Source organism: Furipterus horrens, unplaced genomic scaffold, assembly GCF_987537825.1.
Source record: "Furipterus horrens unplaced genomic scaffold, mFurHor1.1.pri manual_scaffold_2, whole genome shotgun sequence".
In the NCBI taxonomy this organism is placed as follows: domain Eukaryota; kingdom Metazoa; phylum Chordata; class Mammalia; order Chiroptera; family Furipteridae; genus Furipterus; species Furipterus horrens.
The window spans coordinates 119,054,335-119,078,448 of NW_028327172.1; the positions used below are offsets into that span (position 1 = coordinate 119,054,335).

Here is a 24,114-nt window from a genome sequence, read left to right on the forward strand (position 1 = left end):
TCTGATCCTACCATCGAGGTTTAAAAGCTTATGAAACCTAGCTTGTATTTTTTTTCTTGGTTTGGGTATCCAAGTGATTATAGACTGCATGTTTCTTGCTCTGTGGTGATTTTCTAATATGTATGATACATGAAAACATGGGTATTCATCAAAGATCTTGTATATAAGGCTTTTCAGACTGGAACTGATAACCTTTTGAAACATTTTTAATAACAAATAATGGCCTATTTCACAGATCTGAAAGCAATAACAAGATTCATTAACCTATAGTTGAAAAAATTATCTTTTAACTAAACAGGATCAGCTTAAAATCCTTTGGAGATGTTTTTATTTATTAAATGCCTTCTTTAACAACACCATCTTTCATTTACTATTAATCCAATTCAATTTCTCCTGCATACAAAGTAATGAGCAGAATGGCTGTGAATCCAGTTAGCATTCCAGCATTCTGAATCATGAAGAAGGTGAAATCAATTTTTCTTCCAGTTACCTTTTCTCTCAGCATGTCGTTCATCTCTGGAAACTAGAAGGAAGATATATTGTTAGATAACTGTTGCCATCTTGTGGTAAAACATAAAATAGTAATTTACAGCTTTCTGAGGGGGTGGAGGATGGTTAATTTATTTCAAATATTTACATGTTTTAACATAGGTAGCACCATAAGAATACCTGACCTTGTTAGACATAAACAAGCATAAAAGTGTTAAAATAGTGTTCCCCAGGTGAGTTATTTAATTAAATGAGATATAGCTCATTTTATTCTCTCTCTCATTCTCTCTCTCTCTCTCTCTCTCTCTCTCTCTCTCTCTCTCTCTCTCTCTCTCTCTCTCTCTCCCCCCTCCACCTATACAATTCTCTCAGAACCTCAAATGTATCCAGCCTCTTTCCTTCCTCAAATCTTCACACGCACTAAAATTTCTATATGCACTCTTCTGCCTCCAATTTTTCAATGAGTTCAATCTTTCAGGTTTCAACTTAAATCATATTTTCCTAGAAAGACTTCTCTTAGCCCCTTCTAACTTAAATTAGATTCCTTTATTTACATCTCTCATCATATATATTGCTTTACTTTAATTTCACAGATTTTTTATTTGTAATTACTTAGTTGTGTGTGTGGTTTTGCTTGTTTGTTGAATTTTAAGTTCCCCTCTTTGTCAACAGAAAGCCTCTCTTTGTTCACTGTGGTTTCCCCAATTCCCTATCAATTTTCAGGCCTGGTACAGAAATATCAATCCATGGTATGTGAATATATAATTTTTTAGCAATCACTATATGTTTAATTTATGTTCTTTTCAACTTGTGTCCTTTTTCTTGCTCTACCCCTCACAAAATTACTAGGTTTTTAAATAAATTATGCTATGCTCTAGGATTGAAGACTAACAATCTCATTACAGTGAAAGCAATTAAAACCCCAAGTTCTGTACTAAGATCTACCCTTTCTCAGCAGGTAACTCCTACTGAAAAGGTCCCATGCAGAGATCTGTAAATACCACTTTTAAAAACATATTCCAAAATGCTTGCTGCGTATTCAGTGGTGCATTATACAATACCAGCATCCAAAAGGTCTCCACAGTCAACCATGTGCCCAATTTAAGAAAATTGTTACAAGGATGAAATGGGTGAAACCATTCAGAAAAGAGTGAAACTGCTGTTACATATATACAGCATCATTTATCAGTATTATTTCTGCCAACTAAACACTAATAGATTCTGTTCTTATGTCAGAGAAAGGAGAAGTGATGACCCAGCACAGACTAGGAGCCATTAATTCTGTGAAGAAAGATATAAATGCAGTGATGGTTCCAAGGGTCTGCACAGCACCATGAACAGAGCTAGACCGTTATCATTTGTGGCTAAGAATGCAGATAGAGGAAATTAATTTATTAAATTATGTCTGTAATACATATTCAGTTACAAATGCAAAGGAAATATTCTTTGATTTGCATACACTTAGCACCTCTTCATTTTCTAAAAAGCTATCAATGATTCATTTGAAAATGCATATGATCATTAACATTCTCTCTTAAACACACATGAAACACACACACACATGACACAAATAAATACATAGACACAGCCATAGCATAAATATTGATACAAATATATACTGACCCTTGTACATATTTTACAATTTTAATTCACCTATTTTCACTAAAAATATTCTCACTGTTTAGAATTTAGAAATAACAAAATTCTATTCTATTCACAAAACAAGCTCTTCCTCTTCTATTGTGATATCCTCACAAAAGGGAAGAAAAAAAATCCCAAGGGACATACTATAATAGAATACAAGACTTATCCACCACAAGACAAAAAACCTTGGGAAAATATCTCTACTTCAGCAAAAATAATTTCTTTCCTTTTCTATCAATAAGGTCATAGATTAAAGAACCAATGAGAATCCCTTTCAAATTAATATTATTACAAACTACTCAAAAGGAGTTATCTGTTAAACTAGCAATGTTTTAAATTACAACAAAACTTTCACTCTTAGTCAAATTGTAACCCAGGTGTTCATTTATAAGTTTTAAACTAAAACAAGATAAATTTAAAATTTTCTTACCATATCCGCAAGAGAAATATAGAGGAACATGCCTCCAGCAAGTGCAAATATAATATTTGGAGCAAAATTATTGCCCACCAAAATGCCAAAAGCTAGCCCAACATAGCAAGAACATGCAGAAAGGAAATTGAACAGCAAGGCTTGTCGAGTGCTCATTCCTGCATTGAGTAGGATCACAAAGTCTCCTAGAAGAGAAGAAATATCACATGAAGAGGCTTTTCAATTTGGGGATAAGATGAAAGATAATCATCAATGTCTAATAAGGGCTTCTTGACTTGGATGCCATAAGCAGACATTTTAAGTATGTCACCTGAAATGTCTCACTCCACTGAAACCATGAAGAAACTGACTTACATGAGCAGGGCTCCTTACCCAGCTCGTGAGGAAACTCCTCGCACAGGATTGCTATGGAAGTGCTGAGTCCCTGGAGAAGAGACAACGTGCAGGAAGCCCCAATTGCCAGGCCATCGATGAAATTGTGGAGGGCATCACTGAGCGTTATCATCCAGGCAATTGTACCTATTTCTGAGAGTTTGGGCCCCTTCAAACAGGTACATGAGCTTGACTCCTTTTTTTCATGCTGTAAAATAGCAGAAAATCAATCAACAGAATAACCAACATTTCTTGAAAGGCTTAAGAAACTCAGAAAAGCAGGTGTGTTATGTCTTGAGGAAGACGGACAAATGGTATAACAGAAAGTCTTTCATGTTGGATGGGAACCCCTGATCATATGTAACAGAATGAAAAAATTTATGGGAGGGAAAAAAGAAATGAATAGATTGACAGGCTATGAGCAAGACACTTAAAAGACATTTTATTTTACTTTCCTCTTAAAACAATCCTTTGATTTATTGAACAAATGCCTACTACCATCTTCCGGAAATATAGCAGATATTACCCTACAAATCTGATATATTCACACACATTAAAATAAAAAATATTTTTCAAAGACTAAATTTAAAGTCTTTTCCATGTTACAATTTAAATGTGAAATCCACATGTAAAGCATGACGACATCAAAGAACATTTCTCTAGTCTGGCCTACGCCACTATATGACTGTGAGCAAGTTACTGGGCCTCAATTTCTTCAACTGTAAACTGAGGAGAATATATTAAATGATTCATTTATTTTTCCATGACTTATTAAGTTTCCACAGTATTCCAGGTGCTATGCTGGGTGTTTAGGCTGTAACAACGTATTTCCTACCAGCTCTAATTTCAATGATTCTCTTAACAAATTTCATGAAGTGTAATTGAAACAGACTTGCCTTTACACTAACACTTCTTTCCAAATTGAAACAATAACAAAAGTATAAAATCTTATTGGGGCTCTTGGTGAGAACTTAAATTATCATGAAGTTTACAAAATTGTATAAAAATCAAATGACAAATGTCAACTAAAGTGTTTTCCAGAAACTGTAAAAAAATAAATGTAAAAAATAATAAAATGCAAATACATTTTAAGTAGGGAAGCAATTTGCTATTAACTAGAGAATATTTTATTCCTAATTCCCCTCCCGTCAAGCAGCTAATCAACATATTTATTGAACATCTGCAATTTGTGAAGCAGTGTGCTCAATGCTATAGGAAATGCATGGAAGCAGAAAATACAGCTTCTATCTTCAAGAAGTGTTTTTACCTTAGAGAAGCAAAATATAAAATACATGGCTGACTTTTTTAAAAATGTGCACTATATACCTGGCTGAGAGGGACTTTCTTCCAAGCAATCATCTGAGAGATTTTACATGTACTCCAACATCTCTTCATTACTGAAAACACTCTCGGAACTGTTCTTTAAGAATTGACTTCAGATCTTGCAGTACATCCTTTCACTGTTTCATTAATGGCAAATCTTGATCTTTGGGGGATGATTTTTGTAGACACAGCCAAAGTTATTTTGAGCCAATAACTTCTTAAATTTATAGGGAAGGAGGGAGGATTGTTAGTGCTAGTAATAGTAAAGGTAGTAGTAGTCGTCGTAGTAACAGTAGAAATAGTCATAGCAAAGCCATATAGTTTTATTATGTGCCTGACACTGTTCTAAGCACTTAGATATTTAATTCCTTTAGAACAATTCTATGAGTTAAGCACAGCTGTTATCATCATTTTATAGGTGGGGGAAACTAAAGCACAGAAAGGTTAGTTAACTTATCCACACACACAAAGAAAGTAATAGGCTGCTTTTTTTTTTTTTTTTTTTTTTTTTTTAGTAACTATTTCACTACTCAAAGGGATGGTGGACAGTGGGCAGGAATTTCTTGTTTGCAAAGGGACCTGAAAGCAGTTCACAAGGAGAACACCCTCTTCTCGTCAAAAACTATTCTTAAACACTTGAAGCAATGCTGGACTAAATGTTTAATCTAATTTTATTTTAAAAGACAAACCTCATCAGCATTAAAAAAATTCCATCTGGTCTTAAAATGTGGCCTTTTTAGTTTATAATGTAAATTGAGGCAAATTAAAAATTCTAAGAGTTTATTTGAACAAAAATCAATTCAAATATGGCAGCTTCAAACAGGAAGTGGGTAGAGCAATTCACCAACAGGAGCTCGGAAGAGTATTTTATAGAGAAGAGGCAAAAGCAAAGCAAAGCAATTATTGATTGGCTATAACTTACAGCCTAGGTGGTTGTTTGTGACTGTTTGCCCCTAGGTTTCAATTTTGTGCCCTTCAGGCATTTACAGGCTTAGATTTGGGTTTGCTTCCAAAGGCCACCATAGCATTAGAGACACCTCAGTCAAATGACCTTCTTTTTTAATTAATTTAGCCATTAATATATCTTGACTGGACAAACATAGAAACAATTGTGATTTAGTACATAGCTTAGAATAAATGCTCCAGGACAGGAAGCAATTACTATCAATTGAGAAACAAAGGTGGTCATGAAAAAAACATACAGAAAGAGACATTGGCTTTGCAAAAATTTACTGCCAAGAGACACTTAGTAGGACCAGTTGTTCTCATCTTCCAAACTTGGTTTACCTAATCACATATTTATAATTTTTTATTTATTTTCTTTTTCATTTTTCAATTACAGTTTATAATTTCTTTATTTACTTATAATGGCTTAGTCTTGAGTACCTGATATTATATACTATATACAAACTGTATACAAACGCCTTTAATTCTGAAAAATAAATTAATATATCAGGCATGATAATTTTACCTCTAAGTACAAATATTATTAACTCTTTTTACTATGCTTCCTTTTAGCTTTATAAGCTTAGGTCTCAATTGGCACTGTTGGGTAGGTTAACAGTTATACATTTTTAATAGTTTTGTAACAAACAAAAGTAGGCAAACATTCACAAATTGTTCTTTTTTAATTTCTTGGAACCAAGTTATTGAGCAGAGAGAACACTAAATTTAATTCCTTCTAATTAAGTTAGTGAGTATTCGTCTCTTTCCCTGTTTTTATTTTTGTTTGCTGTTGTTATTGTTTGCTAGCTTGCTTCTTTGTTTAGCTTGTATACTGAATGTGAGGCTATTTTTAACCTCAGCCATGATGAGGCAACTCAACTTAGTGAAAAGGCCAAAGGTCTGAAATCCAGAGCTGAATTCTAGCTTGGGTCTGGCAAAAATTACTATGTAATCATCAGCAAAGCTCTGAACATCTCTCACATTAGTTATTAATGAAAATGCAAATCAAAAAAGCTACAGAATAACCAGAATGGAGAGAGAAAGAATATCATGGACCACGGTTATAAGTAGAGGAGAGACTAAGAAGAATCCTAACATAGGTATGGAAGAAGCAAAAAGTGAAAGAAAGAAAATATACTAAGAAATCAAAATGAAGAAAGTAAGAGGGCTTTTTGCAGAACAGTTTATGTTTAAGTAAGGAGGGGAAGCTCAGAAAGAGAAAGAGGGCATGAGGAAAAGAAGAAGAGGAGGACAAGGAGAAAGAGGAGTAGCATGAGATGAGAGGAAGAAAGTAGAAATGGAAGGAGGAGAAAGATAAAAAGGATGACAAAAAGGAGAATAAGAAGGAGATGGTAGAGAAGAATGAGAAGGAGGCAGGGGTGGGAAGATGAGGAAAGAAAAAGAAGGACATGGCTATCCTTCAGTAGAATATAGAGCATATAAATATGGCTTACACCTGCACTAAAATAATATGCAGAGTAGTAGAGATGATGACTATATATTTCTACATGTAAAGATGTCCAAAACATAGTGTTGAGGTAAAAAAAAAAATTATAAAACAGCATGTATATTACCTTTTGGTAAAAAAAATTATTATTATAACTCCATAATGGTCTAAGTGAAAATCTTTTTGGAATGATATATACAAAAATGCTAAGCACAGTTCTCCCTGAGAGACAGTACTGTGGGTAACCCTTGTTTGTATGTTTTTCATCTTTTATTGGTGTCCTGGACTTTTTTCATTTATTACTTATTATTTTAATACTCAACAAAACATTAAAGCCATGGGGTGAGAACCATTAAGGGGAAAAAATGATTTAGTGATGATTCAGGAGTTATTGTCATCAACAAACAAAGTAAAGCTACAGAAGCAGGCTGCCTATAGGTTTGATCTAAATGGAAAAGAGGGTATATTGTCCCACTGAAATGAAGCTTTGTGCAGGGTTAATAGCTGCAAAGGGCACAGTCAGACCTCATTCTGCATTGGGGTAGGTAAGATGAGCCATGATTAATACAACTGTTTTTATGGTTTGTTGTTTATTTGCTTTATCAGTAAGAAGGTAAAAATCAAACAACCATTGCAGGTAAATATCAAATTCCATATTACATGCTAAAAGAACTTTGCAAAGTAACAGGTCTGAAAATGAGGAAAACAAGCCAAAAATGAAAGAAGCCACCCACCAAAAAACACAACCAATGACAGCAAAAGGAAGTTTAAATAACAACAAACAAAAGTAAATATTATATGCAAAAAAAAGTTTATGCCTGTAAAGGATAAATTAATGTCATATAAATACAAATAATTAAATATTTTAAGAGGCTGTAAATAAAGATGGGTGAATTTTAAGGAAAGGAGCACTGAATGCAAGATAGCTGAATGATTAAAGGGTATGGATGTGCTTTGGCATCAAATGTGTGTGATTTTGAGTATTGGCTCTGCTACTTAAGAGCTCTGTGCTCTTCAGAAAGCTACTTGGGTCCTAGCTAATGCACTTAGACAAGAAAAGGAAACAAAAAGTGTATACACACTGGGAAGAAAGAAATATAACCATCTTTGTTGGCAGGTGACAATCTATACAGAAAATCCAAAAGAACTGACAAAAAAGATCCTGGAACAAATAAGCAGTTATAACAAGGTAGTAGCATACAAAATACACAAAAGTTGATTTCTTTCCTATATACCAGCACAAGTGGAATTTGAAAATACCATTTATATTAGCTCCCTCAAAGACAAAATACTTAGGCATAAATTTAACAAAATATATACAAGATCTATATAAGGAAAAACATAAAATTATGAACAAATTAAACGAAAAGTAAATAAATGGAGAGGGATTCTATACTTATGACTTGGAAGACTCAATATCATCAACATGTCTAGTCTTCCTAATTTGATCTATAATTCAATGCAATCCCAATCAAAATCCCATCAAGTTATTTTATGGATATTTTATGATTCTAAAGTGTATACAGAAAGGCAAAAATTCTAGAAGAGCCAACACAACAAAGTAACAAAGTTGGAGAACCAACACTACCTGGTGTCAACCTATATATAGCTACAGTAATCAAGACAATGTGGTATTGGTGAATTGATAAACAAACAGATCAATGTAACAGAGAGCCCAGAAATAGACTCATATAAATATGGTTAACTGATCTTTGACAAAGAAACAAAGGTGATACACTGGAGAAAAGATAGTGTTTTCAACAACTGGTGTAGGAACAAGTGGACATCTATGCGCATGCACACACACATGCACAATCTAGACACAGACCTCACACCCTTCACAAAAATTAAGTCAGAATGGATCATAGACCTAAATGTAATGCAAAACTATAAAACTCCTGGAAGCTAGCACAAGAAAATCTAGATGACCTTGAGCATGGTGATAACCTTTTAGATACAACACCAAAGGCACAATCCATGGAAGAAACAATTGATAACCTGCACTTCATTAAAATTAAAAACTTCTGCTTTGTAAAATACAATAGCCATAGAATGAGAAGACAAGCCACAGACTGGGAAAAAATATTTGTGAAAGGCACATATGATAAAGGACTGTTAAACAATATATACTAATAACTCTTAAGCTAAACAATAAGAAAACAAACAACCTGATTGAAAAAAATGGGCCAGACATAAATAGACATCCCACAAAAGAAGATATACAAATGGCAAATAAGCATATGAAAATATGCTCCACATTATCATTATATGTCACCAGGACAATTCAAATTAAAACAACAATGTGATAATACCATATACCTATTAGAATGGCTAAAATTGGGAACAATGACAACACCAAATACTGGTGAGGATGTGAAGCACTAGGAACTCTCATTCACTGCTGGTGGGAATGCAGAATGGTACAGCCACTTTGGAATACAGTTTGGCATTTCTTATAAAACTAAATGTACTCTTACCATATGATTTAGTAATTACTCTTTTTGGTATTTAGCCAAAGAATGTGAAAACTTTTATGTAAACAGATGGTTACAGCAGCTTTATTCTTAATTTCCAAAACTTGGAAGCAACCAAGCTGTCCTTCAGTAGATGGATGAATAAGTAAATTATGGTATATCCAGAAAATGAACCATTATTAACCCATTTCTCTCCAAAAAAAGAACTGTCAAGCCATGAAAAGATATGGAGGAACCTTAAATGCATATCACTAAGTGAACAAATACAATCTGAAAGGCTACATACTGGGTGATTCCAACTATAGGACATTCTGAAAAGGCAAAACTGTGGAGACAGTAGAAAGATCAGTGGTCACCAGGAGTTGGGGGAAGAAAGGGATAGAGAGGTGGCACACACGAGAATTTTTAGTGTAGTGAAAATACTCTGTATCAGCAATTTTCAACACTTTTCATCCCATGGCACACATAAACTAATTACTAAAATCCTGCTGCTCACCAAAAAATATATTTTTTGCCGATCTGACAAAAAAATAGGTATAATTTTGATTCATTCACACCAAGCAACTACTGTTGTGTTGGCTGTTGTCATTTTTTTATCTGACAATCTAAGGGAAAAGAGGTCAGTGTCCATGACTAAATAGTCAGGTATTGAATGTTTTAAAAATTCTTGTGTCACACCAATCTGCTACGGCACACCAGCTGAAAATCGCTGCCCTATGTGACACTACAGTGACATGCATATCATTACAAATTTGTCCAAACCCATAGAATTTAAACACTAAGTGTGAACTATAAACTCTGGACTTTGGGTGATTGTGATGTGTCACTGTAGGTTTATCAGTTATATCAAACTCACTGCCGTGGTGGTAGATGTTGATAATGGAAGAGGCTATACACGTGTGAGGGCAAAGTTATATGGGAAATCTTTCTTCTCAATTTTGCTGTGAAACTAAAACTGCTCTTTAAAAAATAAAGTTCTTTAAAAAAAAAGTTACTTGGAATCTGACTTCAGGTTCCTTATCTGTAGAATGGTGAAAATAATACTACCAACTTCATAGAATTGTTGTGATGATTAAGTGAGATGTTTATAAACCAGTAAGTGCTTCATGAATGATAATTACTGTATCATAAAGGTCATGTTACCTAACAAGTACAGATGAACACAGCATTGCTATAAGGAAGAAAAACAAAACTGCCTAAGAGAAAAGTGTGCAAAACAAAAGCTTTCTCATGTATGATCCTTGAATATATATACTGATCAAGCTTATTGGAGGAAAAAAAGAAGAAAAGTATATCTACAGCAAAAAAGAGAGGGAGAGAGAGATTTAGGAAAATAAGAGGGTATAGACTTGTTACAAAGAAAAAGAGAAAAATTTTTAACAAGGATTCTCGAGCTTGGGCATAAATATAATCTTAAAGAAAGCTATTGACTTTCAACTACTGAAGTTCAAGGTGTGTGAAAGTCGGGGAATTAATTAGCCAGAAAGTAAGAAGCATGAAATCTGAGTTAATAAGTTTATATGAATCAGAGAGTTGACTGGATTTAGGAGGAAAGAAACCTTAAAGATGTAAAGTAATATCCTCAGCACTTCACAGTTTACAAAAGCACTTCAAAATGTCAGTGTCTTCGTTTTCTTTTGACCTTTACAACATCCTCATGAGTAAAACAGAACAGATACTGATGTTCTAATTTTAGAGATGAGGAAGATAACAATCCAAGATATGAATGACTTGCTCAAAGTCACAAAGAAGATGTTGGGATTAGGCTACTCATTTATTTACTGAGCACCTATTTTATAACAGGCAGAAGCTGTGCAACGAACTGATGACATAAATATAAATTAAAAAACCTCTATCTTGTTGGAATTCACAGTCCAGAAAGGAACATCCAGGATTCAAGCCTCGGGCCTATGAGAAATAGCTTTCATCTGCCTTCCCAGCACGACTCTCCACCCTGTCGCCTTGTTCTCGGTCCTGAAACTGTCCTGAATGGGCCACCACTACAGGCTCCTTGTCCTCTGGTTTCCATTTGATACTGACCAGTGGGGATCCCTACAGGAAGCTCAGGGGTTCAAAGGATGGAGAAATGACAGTATGTGTTTCTTTGAAATCCCTCTGTGGGATCACCTCAGGCTGTCCATGATTCTCAATTGAAGGCCATGGCTCTTTACAAGACAATTCCCTTCCCAGGTTCTAGCTCACTCACTTGGATCCAGGGGTGGTCCCCACTCTTCCATTATTGGTCGCGGCTTTATGCACTACCCCTGTGGTTCTCTCACACCCCACTCACGCCTTTAAATAAACCTTCTTAAAATTATTCTAATTTGAGTGTCCCATCTGTTTCCTATTAGGATGCTAACAGATATAATCGCTGGTGCTAGAAATAACCATAAGAAAGAGATCCCAAGAAAGTGACATTTAATTAGGCTTTTCATATATTTGAAGTATAGGGAAATAGGAAATTGATTCATCATAGGTGGACTGCATTTTTACTGAAGCCTGAAATATAAAAGGGCTCTGAAAGGTCCAGGCTGCATTGTGAGCTTTCCTGTGTCTTGGTCCTTATAACCCAGAAGACCTACTGGGATTGGAAGAATCTATGGCAGACAGAGATGCTGAAAGGAGGCTTCTGGCAAGCCCCAGCAGAGACTCACAGTGCAGATCCCTAGGATATCAGAGGAAAGCCATGTTTTCATTTGCCACTAACTGTTATTTTTCTCAAAAGCAGTTCCTCACTTGTTTCTGGGATCTTGTAGAGACTTACCTTGTGTCCATGAGGCAGTAAGAGGTTACAAGATCATGCTCGACATGAACTGGATTTTATCTGGTCCAGCAAGCCATAAAATCATTGTTCACAGCAGCATTCCATGATTAAATTGCATATTCCAGATTAGGCCCACACCAGTCGTGAAGACACAAACTGCAATGGCAGGTGTTTCAGGCTCTTGTGGTATCTAAACCTAATGCTTTATCTCTTTTCACTCAAAATGGCAAGACTTCATGGATAGGTCCATGGGGTTGAAATAATTGCCTTTCATTTTCAGTTGAGAGCATATCATTTTACTGTCTTGAAGAAATAATTTAGGAGAAAACTGGGGGGGTTTCAAAAATATGCTACTATTTTGTCAATGGAATTTAAAGTACATACTAATTATTTACAGTTATCTCAATGGACTATTTACATCACTCAAAAATGCCGCCTACTATTACCACAGATGAGAAGAACATGAATGTTCTTGAGCATTTAAGAAGCGAGTTATTGTTTTTTATGAAAAGCCTTTATAATGTACTCCCAGGCCCACACAACTCTCAATGTTACAGAGAAGTCTTAAAGGGAGTCAGGAGGCACCAGAAAATTAGTTAAATTTTAAGGTTAATTAAAGACATTGTTTGCTAGGTTCCTGGAAAGTAGTATTCCAGAAACACAGGAATATGTACATTGCTCAGCATGAAGGCTTTCCAAATGATTCAGAGGAGGAAACAGTGGTAGAGTGTGATGTGGTAGAGGAATGGACCCCAGGCAGCAGCTACTTGTTGTGTACTTACCATTTGACATGAATTATGTCAAAAGAACTTAAATAAAGAAGATCCCACCCATTGTACTACAAATGATTGGTTCACTAGCCCTGCAAGAGATGAGACTGCTCTCTGATTAGCAGAGAAGACCTACAAATGCAAGCCTCCTAAGGCAAGAAGCTTAGGAAAAGTGGTAAAAGGAATGACAGAGAGATGACAAGAGGGATGAGAGAAAGTGCTAACTGCAGCCAAGGTGACAGAACAGGCCATTAGGACAATGGTGAGGTGTTAAGAAATAAGCAATCTGCCAGTAGAGAAGAAAATGGGCAACAGAGAGTTAGAAATAAAAGAATCTCCTCTGTGAAAGGGCAACCAGAACCCCGGTCTATATTTCAATAGTTAAAAAGAAAAACAGAGGCCATCTTTCCTTTGTGTGAAGAGTGAGAGGTTGGAACTATAGGGGATAAGGGCACCAGGACCTCATTGTCTCTTAAAGATGTCACTGTGACTCACTGGAGATTTGATGACCAGCTTAAGAAAAGAAGTTCTATAGTGAGGAATTGAGTATCAGAGACACAGGATACACATGTTGACCACAGAACAGTAATAATGATAATCCCAGGAGTACAACTCATCAGCTATACAAGTCATTTAATCTTCACAACATCCCTGCGTGGTTATTATCCCCATTCTGCAGATGAGGGAACTGAGGCAGAAAGAGGTTTAAGTAACTTGTCCAAAACCATACTTCTAGAAAGGAGCAGAAACAGGATTTGACCTGTGACCTCTAGAGGATGTGGGACTTAATTTTCCTCCTTCTTCACTCCTCTTCACGCAGTATCTAGCACTGCAGGCATTCTGAATATTTGCTGACTGAATAAATGAAGATGTAGTAACAGTAAAAGTACATTTTTCTCTTGTGACACATTCACAAATTATTGTCAAATGAAACATCTATTCTAGTCTTTTCCAATAGCACACATATGGACATTTACACACAAGTTGGGAAGGCTGTGCATAGAAAAATGGTCATTAATCAGTTCCAAATTGTTCTACATCAAAAATACCTCAGAAGTGGTGAAGTGTTTTTGTTGGAGTTTGTTTGTTTGTTTTCTGGACCATTGTTTTGTGACTAAAAGTTGTAGAGCCAAATCAAAAGCTCCAGGAGCACAAGAATTTTTTTTTTCATTTCAGCCCAGAGTGTAACATTAGTAGGTGTTCAATTTTTTTTTTTAAATAAATGTTGAGGAGAGGGGCTTGTTTTGCTGAACTGAATGGAGAAATGGTATGCCAAAACTACATTCTAGTCAACAGAATTCAATAGCACATCAACAACATTTATTCCACTAACTACTAAAGGACAGAAGGTTTTGTTTTAAATGTATATGTATTGGTTTTAGAGAAAGAGGAAAGGAGAGAGAGAGAAACATCGATTTCTCCCATGCACACCCTGACCAAGGATCTAACCTGCAACCTTGGTATAAAGGGCAGAAGATTTTTATCAGCAGCCATCTTGCAATATAAGTTTATGAGGCTGACACATTTCTCAGAAGATTGTTGGAGGAAGAGGGCATAAAAATAAGAATAGAAGCAACAAAGGCAATGAACACTGTTGAGTGCTTACTGTTTGCAAAGCATTCTCCTAAATGCCATGAGATGACTACTTCCAACCTCAGAATCACAGATGAAGTAGTGAGGGCACTAGACGTAAGAACCTGACCAAAACCACACAGCTAGAAATTGAAAAACCAGGACTTGAAACCAGACAATTTGCCTCCTAAGCCCAGGCAATAATAAAAGGCAGAGAGACTGCACAAAAGAACTGACTGTTTTAAGTAAGAAATTCTGCTTTTAGCAGTTTATTGCTATAATAATGAATTATTTTATTGCTGTTGTCAGCCTCCATCTTGGAAGGCACCAGTGACTGAAGTATTAAGAATACACTAAGTTGATATTGTGAGATTTGCTAAAGAAGGGAAATTTTACCCTTTGCAACTGCCTGCAGGAATTTGGAGAGCATTATGTTAAGTGAAGTAAGCCAGTCAGAGAAAGACAAATATCATGTGATTTCACTTATGTGTGGAATCTAATGAACAAAATAAACTAACAAACAAAAGAGAAACAGACTCATAGAGAACAGACTGACAGATGTCATGGGGTGGGGGTGGATGAAAAAGGTAAAAGGATCAAAAAAAAATCTTACAGAGACAACAGTATGGTGATTACCAGAGAGAAATGGGGTGGGGGAAGTAGAAGAGGGTAAAGGAGGAATAAATGGTGATGGATGGAGACTTGAGTTGGGGTGGTGAACACACAGTACAATATACAGATGATGCATTATAGAATTGTACACCTGAAACCTATACAACTTTACCAACCAATGTCTCCCCAATAAATTCAATTTAAAAATAAAGATAAATTGCCCTGGCTAGTGTGGCTCATTTGGTTGGAGTGTCATCCCATAAATCAAAAGGTAGGTTCAGTCCTGGTCAGGGCACTTACGAGTAGTGATGAATCAATGTTTCTCTCACATCGATCTTTCTGTCCCTCTCTTTGTTCCTCCTTCCTCCTCTCTTTAGAATTAATAAGCATGTACTGGGGTGAGGATAAATTTATTTATTTATTTATTTATTTATTTATTTAATTAATTACTGATGGGTGAAAAACATCATTTGGGGGCTTTCAAATCTATTCTGTATAATGTGTTATTTACAGACCACAGCATGGGTAGAACAATAATGTTGTTTTCTTGACTATCCTTTCTTGAGTGTGTTACATTAAAAAAAATGTAATCTTAGAACCAGAGACTTATTTGAGGTTATTGATATTACCTAAATGTTAGATCACAGTAACACTAACTTTGAAGAAAGAGTTCTATCTAGAATTTTCTCCAATGTTATTTTATACCAGTCTGTATTGTGCCCAGCCTATGCTGACCTTCTATCCTAAAACCCACCAAACTCTTTCCCACCCTAAACTTCATGCTGGCTGTTACCTCAGCTGTGACCTTCTTCTCCCTGATCTGTGCATGGATAGCTGCTTCTTTCAGCTCAGATTTCTAGCTTAAATATGTCCCTGACCACCCAAACTAAAGTAGCCACCCAGACATCATCACATCACATTTTAATTCCCTGCACAGTACTTATAACCCTATGATGGTGAACTCTGTGTCCCACTGAAACGAAAAAGTGCCAGAGAGCAGAAAACATCTTCTGTCTAATTCACCACAATATCTCCAGGTTATAGAACAGGGTACCTGACAAGGGAGTGAATGATAGAATGAATAACTGAAAACCATGCTCCTGCCTGGTAATATAGCTTCACTGATTTGACCTATAGACTAGGACGTCATTCAGGACGTGAAATGTTACCACAAATACAAGGCCCAATTTAAGGTTGGCATTCCTGTTTAATTATACAAGTTGCATGACTCAGAAATTTCTGTCAATGTCACAAAAACTACAAAGAATCCAGAGATAATGTGAATTATTTCTGCAAAAGTGATGTCTTCCCAGTAAAGAATTTTTGCGAATTTACTTTCCAAATATAAAACAACTTTTAGATTTGGGTGTTTGTTTTGCAGTCTAGAAAACTATTAATGATGATCTCTCACTTCAGTTTTTCCAATATGTATTTTATAACCTAGTAATAAAAGTAGATGAACCAGAAAGCATCAGACCAGAGATCTGCATGGTTTATTGAACCTTCAAAGATAATCTGTATTGTGCCTTCTCAGCTATTGAATTTTTTCTTTAATCTGCCTTCACTGAGATGCTATAAAGCTTTAATATAGTTATGTTCAATAAGCAACTTGATATTTCTAAGTAGAAATTCAAGAAAATGAAGTTTGTTCTTTTTTTATTTTTAATACTCTTACACTTTATAACAAAAATAAAAAGCAATAATATCCCACCACTTTAAAAATAATTTGGGTGCACATATTAGGCTCCTGCCTTTCCGATAAGAATTCAAATTTTACAATACACCCAAATAAATTGGGCTACTGAGTAACATGGTGAACAAAGTTAAAGAGAGGAGAAAGTCACCACCTAATTAAAATTAATGAGGAATCATTAACTTTATTAGCTTGAGATCCTTAGAAAGGAGCTAAAATCCCCTACCTAAAAAGCAGGCATATAGTAAAATCAAATTTCACCACCCAATCAATGATCTGACCCTAACCTGATGGTACACTTATTAACAGTGAACACTTAATTTGGTCTTCAAATACCTTCAACTACTTTTTATATTTAGTAAGATTATCAGTGAAGTGTGACTAGCTATAAAAGTGATATTTGTGATCTGGACATTTGCTTCAAACATGAAACTGAATACATATGAATATAGAGAAAGATGAATAGGTAAATGTGTGTGTGTGTGTGTGTGTGTGTTACAATCTGCTAAAAGTCTACTACATAGTACAGCAGTGTCAAATTCAAAAAGCATTTTGGCAAGATCACACTTCATTTGCAAGATGTTTTAGCTTTGTGATTTTTCAAATTTAGGATCTTATTTTGAAGTATATAGAATAAATAGAACATATAATAATAGAATATAGTATAAATTCATTCTGCCCTTTCAAGGACTTCTCCTGGGGACCTAAAATTCATTTATTAGGATAAAATACATAATGCTTTGGACAATTTTCCATCATGCAATACACTGAGTAAAAGTTACTCACCAGTTCTTGCATCAGTATTCCCAAACTGCAAGATGTAGCATGTAAAAAATATAGCACCATATAAGTATTTCCAAATGAGCAAATTACATAAATCAAAGAAAAGAAAAAGGCATATTTTGGCAAGTCCAATATTTATGACATGGACATCCTTTATAATGTAACCTTTAAAAAAACTTTGAAAAAACTGATGTGAAAGACACACCAATCATAGAATATGTATTTTCTAATTCTGGTTTGCAACTGAGCTTTTTGCACAATAGAATTAAGCAACTCCTTCTGATATCTGGAATAATTTGCTTGAACCTCTTAATTTTTTCCTCATTTACCAAAGAAAAATGTGTTGGCATTCATTCTCGGTTTTTTTTTAATCAATCACCATGTATGGCACAGTAACACAGCAATTCTTCATTATGCTAATGGGGGAGATTAACTTGACATCAAACCTAATTGAGTAAAATCTCACTAATTCTTCTAAATAAGGATAAGTCCTGCTTGATTAGTGAAAGTAATTTAGTATAGAGTATATTTAGATAAATACACTTTTATTGCTTTTCAGAACTCACACTAACAAAGGGCTCCCACAGTCAGCTTGGGGTACAATGGAGAGCCTTAAGAGAACCTGCCACATTCCATAGATTAGATTAATGTAGCATATCAATTTTATAATAGCAATTTGGTGTTTCTTTAAATAACTTTAAAACTTTAGGTGCATTTTGCCTACCATTTACTTCAAAAGCAAATTTTATAGATGCTGCCAAGATACTCTACAGCTCAGCCTATAAGCAAAACATCATAACAAATTGTAATTTATCAGCTATGACTGGTTAGTAGAGTCAAAATTAACAAGGTTTCAACACATAGGCAACCTTCAACTCAGTACAAATTGTATTTCAAAAGTCATTTATAAGTTAATTGTTAAAAATCAGAACTGATCAGAGCAATGTTGCCCTTAGGAAGTGAGCGTCGCATATATATACGGAAGGGACATCGGCTTGGGACTCAGACCCCAAGAGGGATCTCATCGTAGCTTTGCCATTCATCATCTGTGTGAACTTGAGTGAGATACTTAACTTAATGGAGTCTTAATGTACTCATCTGTAGATTGAATACCTATCTCACAGGCTTTTGTAGGAATTAAACATAATAATAGCTGTATGGCATCTACTACAGTGTTCACTACTCTTACCCCCAGGCATTTCTTTTCTTTTTTCCAAGTATCTCTCTATATCAGAGAGCATTAGCTGGCAGATTGTAGAGGTGCTACAGTAGGTTCACGAATCCCTTTAAATTGTATGCACTCATTGGTTTGTCTGTATATTCTGTTGCAAAAGCCAATGAGCTTCATCAAACAGCTTCCTAAGGGAAGTGATGGAAAGCCAGTGCTCTACAGGGAAACATCCCAATATTTTTCAAAACTATAAAAGGCCAAATGTTTAAAAATAGGGTACTGTTCATCCAATCTTCTTTACCCAGCAATCCTTCAAGATGGGTACAAGTGCCATCTTCTCAAGAGAGCATCCGTGTCCATTCACTTGCATCTCTTCCAGTCCCAGCATGTGCCGCCTCTGTCTCAACCCAGCAACTTGTGTACTCCTCTACTATCAGTACTCTTCAACTATACGATGTTTACATGTTTGTAAGTATCTTTAAGGACTACCAGGTATATGGTAGATGCCTGTCAAATAGATAAGAATTTTTTCCCTCACAAAAATGTATTTATGTTTGGATTTCATTCAAAGTGGCCATGTGACTTGATGAGAAGCATACAAACCACGAAGCAACTTAGCTTTGTTTTAAAAATAATCGGGGGGGGGGTGGATTGATCTAAGTTTAAATAAATCCCCACCTCCCACTTTTCTCATCTGTGAAATGGAGATAATCACACCTCCAATCCAGATTATACATAAATCATTGAGAAGTATTGAGAGTAGTCCCTGCACATGATAGGTACAGCCACCATCATACCACCAACTACCACAATCACTATCATTGCTATTAATTATTCAGAAGTGACAGGTAATAAAAACCTGCCATACTTATTAACGGGTTCCTGTACCAGGCACTGAATATGGTTCAGAGACCAGAAAAAGGAGAATCTGTACAGAGACAGCCTTCCAGGAGGTGTAGTGCAAAATGATGTTTCTGGAACTTTGTACACAGGAGCAGGCTACTTTCATATGTGATCACCCGGCTCCATGAACTCTCCAAAGTTTGCAGACAGGCCAGTCTCTCTATCTGCAATAGTGTGGGACTCTGCCCAGATGGACTGTTGCTCTCTGTGCCTCACATCTGTGCAGACTGATGCCCAAATTCATGGGCTCCAGGCTGCATAGGTCAACATTTGTACCTCTGTAAGTAAGGATACAGGCTTAGAGCTGAGAATACTGTCTTTCTAGTAAGCTGATCTATTATTCTCATTCATCTTATCAAGGGTGGTCCCCTATGTACCGGAGGCCCATATGGTTTCTTCTATTCCAAGCTCAAAACATGATGCAATCTCTTTCCATCTCATCCTCTGGCCATTTTCTTCTGCTTTTCCTTTCTAATGTTCCTGAAGATGACATTGCCTAGTGCAAGGGATTTTGTCCCCCAAAATCTCTTCTAATAAAACTTGACACAGGAAATTTGTTCTGAATAATGAAGGGAAGGCAAATCAATATCAAAATTCAATCCAACTACCTTCCTATCTTTTATTCAAACTTGCCCTTTGGTTTTGTTCTCCCAGACTGTCATGAAAGCCCCTATTCTCCAATATTCTGCAAACCATTCTTTAATATAATTCTTGGCTATAAATTGCTTCTGTGCTGAAGTAATCCATCTATTTTTGAATCTTCAAAATATTCCCCCCACCATATCTTCATAGAAAACCTACTGCATAAAATGCTTTCCTCCTTCCAGTAGATATGTGCTTATAAACCTTACACATCATCCCACAGCTTGGCACCAAGTCTCCTACTTTTTCATGAGTTGTTCAATATGCTGCCATGAAATGTGGCTTTGCCTCCAAACACAGTGTTGCACGGTGATTCTCACTTAATCCCCACTGCTTCTCAGTAATGTAGTGTTTATAGTGTGGTAGTGGTGGTGTTAAGATTCAATATTTACTGTATACCTATGCTTACTCATTACTTTTGAAAGATTTTATTTAATCCTAGAAATAATCTTGACTGCTAGAGATTTTTGCCAACTTACAAAGACAGAGAAATGAGTTTTAGAAAAGTGAAGTAACCGATTACTTGTCAAAGTCAGAATTTAAACTAAGACCTGTGACTTGAGTTCTTTTGAAAAAGAGAATTTGTTCTAATTTTCACGCTACTAATCAATTAACACACTTAATGAATAATACTATAGTTCAGAAATGATGCAACGTTTGTGAGAAAATATATTTATGTATTCATTTAGTCTTTTGCCCTGCTTTAAGATTCCCAATCCTAAAAGTATAAAAATTGTGTATAGATTATCCATACTTGGCAATAGAATAGAAAAAGAAAAAACTCTAATGAAATTTAAAACTGTGAAAAACAGTAAATTCTGAATAATGAAGGTGGTTTCTTAAGCAAATTGAGTATCATTTTTTAAAAGAAAATTGAGGCAAACAACCTACTGAACTTAGAAGCATTCCCATCAAAGTCAGAAATAAGACAAACTCTCGGCTATCACTAATTCTAATCAGCATTATCCAATAAGTTCTTGTCAATGTAATGAGACAAAAAAAAAATAAGAGTTATAACAATTGGAGAAGAATAAAAATGTGCTTATTTGCTCTTTGATATCTACATAGAACATCTAAAAGACTAAGCAAACATAATACAGGAAACAGTAGGAGAGTTTGGCAAAACCGCAGGATACAAAATTTGTATACTAAAATCTGTGTATTCCCACATATCAGTAATAACCAATTAGAAAGTATAGTATGAAAAAATATATTATTTATAATACCTGCAAAGCTACAAAATAGGAATAAATCCAATGGAACAGTTTAAAGAGAGTTATATGGAAAATTAAAAAACAGAGAAAATCTGAAATATTATAAAGATGTCATCTGTCCCTCAATTGATTTGTAAGTTTTATTCAACATCAATAAAAATCCAGAAGATGATACTGATATGGAAGAACAAAGATAATTCTCAATCAAAAAAAAAAGTGAGAAGCCTTGTCTTAAAAGCTCAATGCTTAATTAAAATTATAATAATGAAGGTAGCATGGTTAAGAACACAAATGGCTGTGGCACAGGGCAGGAAGAAAAAAGAAAGCACTGATTCAGACACACTGATATATAGAAACTTGGTAAATGGCAGAGATACAATGATCCATCTAATATGCTTATCTATGCAGGAAAAAAATAAAGCCTTGATCTTTTTCTTATATCGTATTTAAAAATAATTCCACGTGGGAAGTTAAAACTTTAAATTCTGTTAAAAAAATGGAAGACTATCTTCTTTACTTTGGCAAAGGAGAGGTTTCTTAACTGTCAGAGAGTAGAAAGCCTGAAGAAAGATATTGCTATATTGTCTATATATAGTCTACATTAAAATCAAAACTTTTTAAAAACAAAATATATTAAAAACTAAGTGAAAAGAGAAGTCACCAACTCTAAAAATATATTTCAGTCCATTTACTAAGAAAATATTAGGATCCAGAATATATAAAAAAACTCCTACAAATGACAAGGATTCTGCTTGACCAAACTCCAGACAGGCTCCTCTGAGCTTTCCTCTCCTCTACATCTCAGTCTTGGTGCCTACATCCACCCCTTCAGATTCCAGTGATAGCAAGAATCCTGCTAAGGCACTTTAGTAAGAATCTCCTTATCCTTGATATCTGATCATCCTGGCATGCCTTCAGCAATAATCTTATTAAGTTAATTTAGCAAGAATACCCCCTAAACTTGATGTCTCTTCTTAGTAATTTTTTTATCCACTGACCTCCTTATTCTGCTTACTAACTATAAATCCTAAACAGTCTTGCTGTATCCTGAGTTAACTCTAATCTGTGTCCTCTAAAGAGTCAACCCATATTGTTACAGTCTTGATGAAAGTCTTCTTTACCATTTTAACAAGTGTCAGAATGATTTTCCTTTAATACAAATCAATTTAAAAGACAATTAAAAATATATGAAAAGAATTAATATAGAGATACTAAAGTATGCTAGTAATCAGAAATAGGCAAAGACAAATCACAAAAAGATGCTATTTCAAACATTAAAATGGCAATAAATTTTTGAAAGTCTGAAATTTTCAAGTATTGTCACATATGTGGAGATAATGTGAATCTATTCTGCTGTTGGTGAAAGTGTGAATAAACATAGAAAATGGAGTGCAATTTGTGGATATTCAGTATAATCATATATGTGCAGTCTCTATGACTTTTCTAGCTATATAGCGCAACCATTCTCACAGGTTCAGTAGCACCATTAAGTCTTAATGCCTTAAGATATCCATTATACGCTGTAAACTAATGAGTCTCTTGTGCACATAGAATGCATTATCTATTTGTACCATCCTTAAAAAGTAAGAGAAAATAGTCACTTACATTGTTTTCTGTGGGGCTTACTTGTCTCACAAAAATCCAGTTGAGAAAAGATCAATGGTTCCGAATCTGAAACTATCTAAATGTCACCCTCAGGCACTTAGAAATGGGAGGGTAATGGGGCCGTTTTTTGGTTGTCATTAATGACTGGAGTGCTGCTGCTGACAAATAGTACCCTGGGAGCCAGAAATGCTTAATAGACCACAATGCACAGGAAACTTTCACACAAAGAATTGTTCTGCTAGAAATGCCATTAGCACCCACCTTGGCCCCAGACAAACTCTCAAGCACAGGCATGAGGAGCCATGGATAAGAATGTGCACTGTAGCATTGTGACAGCATAAAGCTGGAAAGAAAACAATCATGATCGTCAGAGAAAATGGATAAACAAGTAGTAGTAAGATCACAAGTTAAAATGAATGAAATAGGAATAGAAGTACTCAAATCAAGTTGGAAACTGAGAAGTTTTTGGTAGGTTATCCTGATGTTTCACAAAAGGTTTTTTCCACTGTGAGTAGGGCTCTGTGTGTGGACTTTCAGAGGTTCTTTTTTTCTTTTTCTTTTTTTCTATTTTTTTATTGTTTTTCAATTACAGTTGTCCCATTTTTCGCACATTGCTCCCCTCCACCCAGCCCACCTCTTCTCCCACAATCATATCCCCCTTGTTGTCCATGTTCATGAGTCATTTATACACGTTCCTTGACTAAACCCTTCCCTTACTTATCCCCCTTCTCCCTCCCCCCTCCCCCCTATTGACTGCTATTCTGCTCTTTGTCCTATTTAGTTCGTTTGTTTATGTTCTTCGGGTTCCTGTATTAGGTGATATCATATGTTATTTTTCTTTCTTTGCCTGGCTTATTTCACTAAGCATAATTCTCTCTAGTTCCATCCATGTTGTCACAAATGGCAAGAGCTCCTTCTTTCTTTCTGCTGCATAATATTCCATTGTGTAAATGTACCACGATTTCTTAATCCACTCATCTACAGATGGGCACTTAGGCTGTTTCCAGCACTTAGCTATTGTAAACAGCGCTGCTATGAACATAGGGATGGATAAGTTCTTTTGAATTGGGGCTTCAGGACTTTTTGGGTATAATCCTAGTAGTGGAATCACTGGTTCAAAAGGCAGTTCCATTTTTATTTTTTCTGAGGTAATTCCATACTGTTTTCCATAGTGGCTGCAACAGTCTGCATTCCCACCAACAGTGCAGTAGGGTTCCTGTTTCTCCACATCCTTGCCAGCACTTGTTGTTTGTTGATTTGT

General features: G+C 35.4%; 1 protein-coding gene across 2 annotated transcripts in view; it reads right to left on the reverse strand.

Annotated features, from left to right (window-relative positions):
- Window positions 1–314: 314 nt before the first annotated feature.
- Window positions 315–24,114, reverse strand: part of SLC39A8 (solute carrier family 39 member 8) — a 74,339-nt gene continuing 50,539 nt past the window's right edge. For both annotated transcript variants that reach the window (XM_090266344.1, XM_090266343.1), the window contains 3 exons: window positions 2,936–3,143; window positions 2,564–2,748; window positions 315–523 (listed from right to left, as the gene is read on the reverse strand). In XM_090266344.1, the coding sequence (XP_090122470.1) occupies window positions 374–523; window positions 2,564–2,748; window positions 2,936–3,143 (543 nt within the window). In that variant the 3' untranslated portion in view covers window positions 315–373. The remainder of the gene's footprint in view (window positions 524–2,563; window positions 2,749–2,935; window positions 3,144–24,114) is intronic.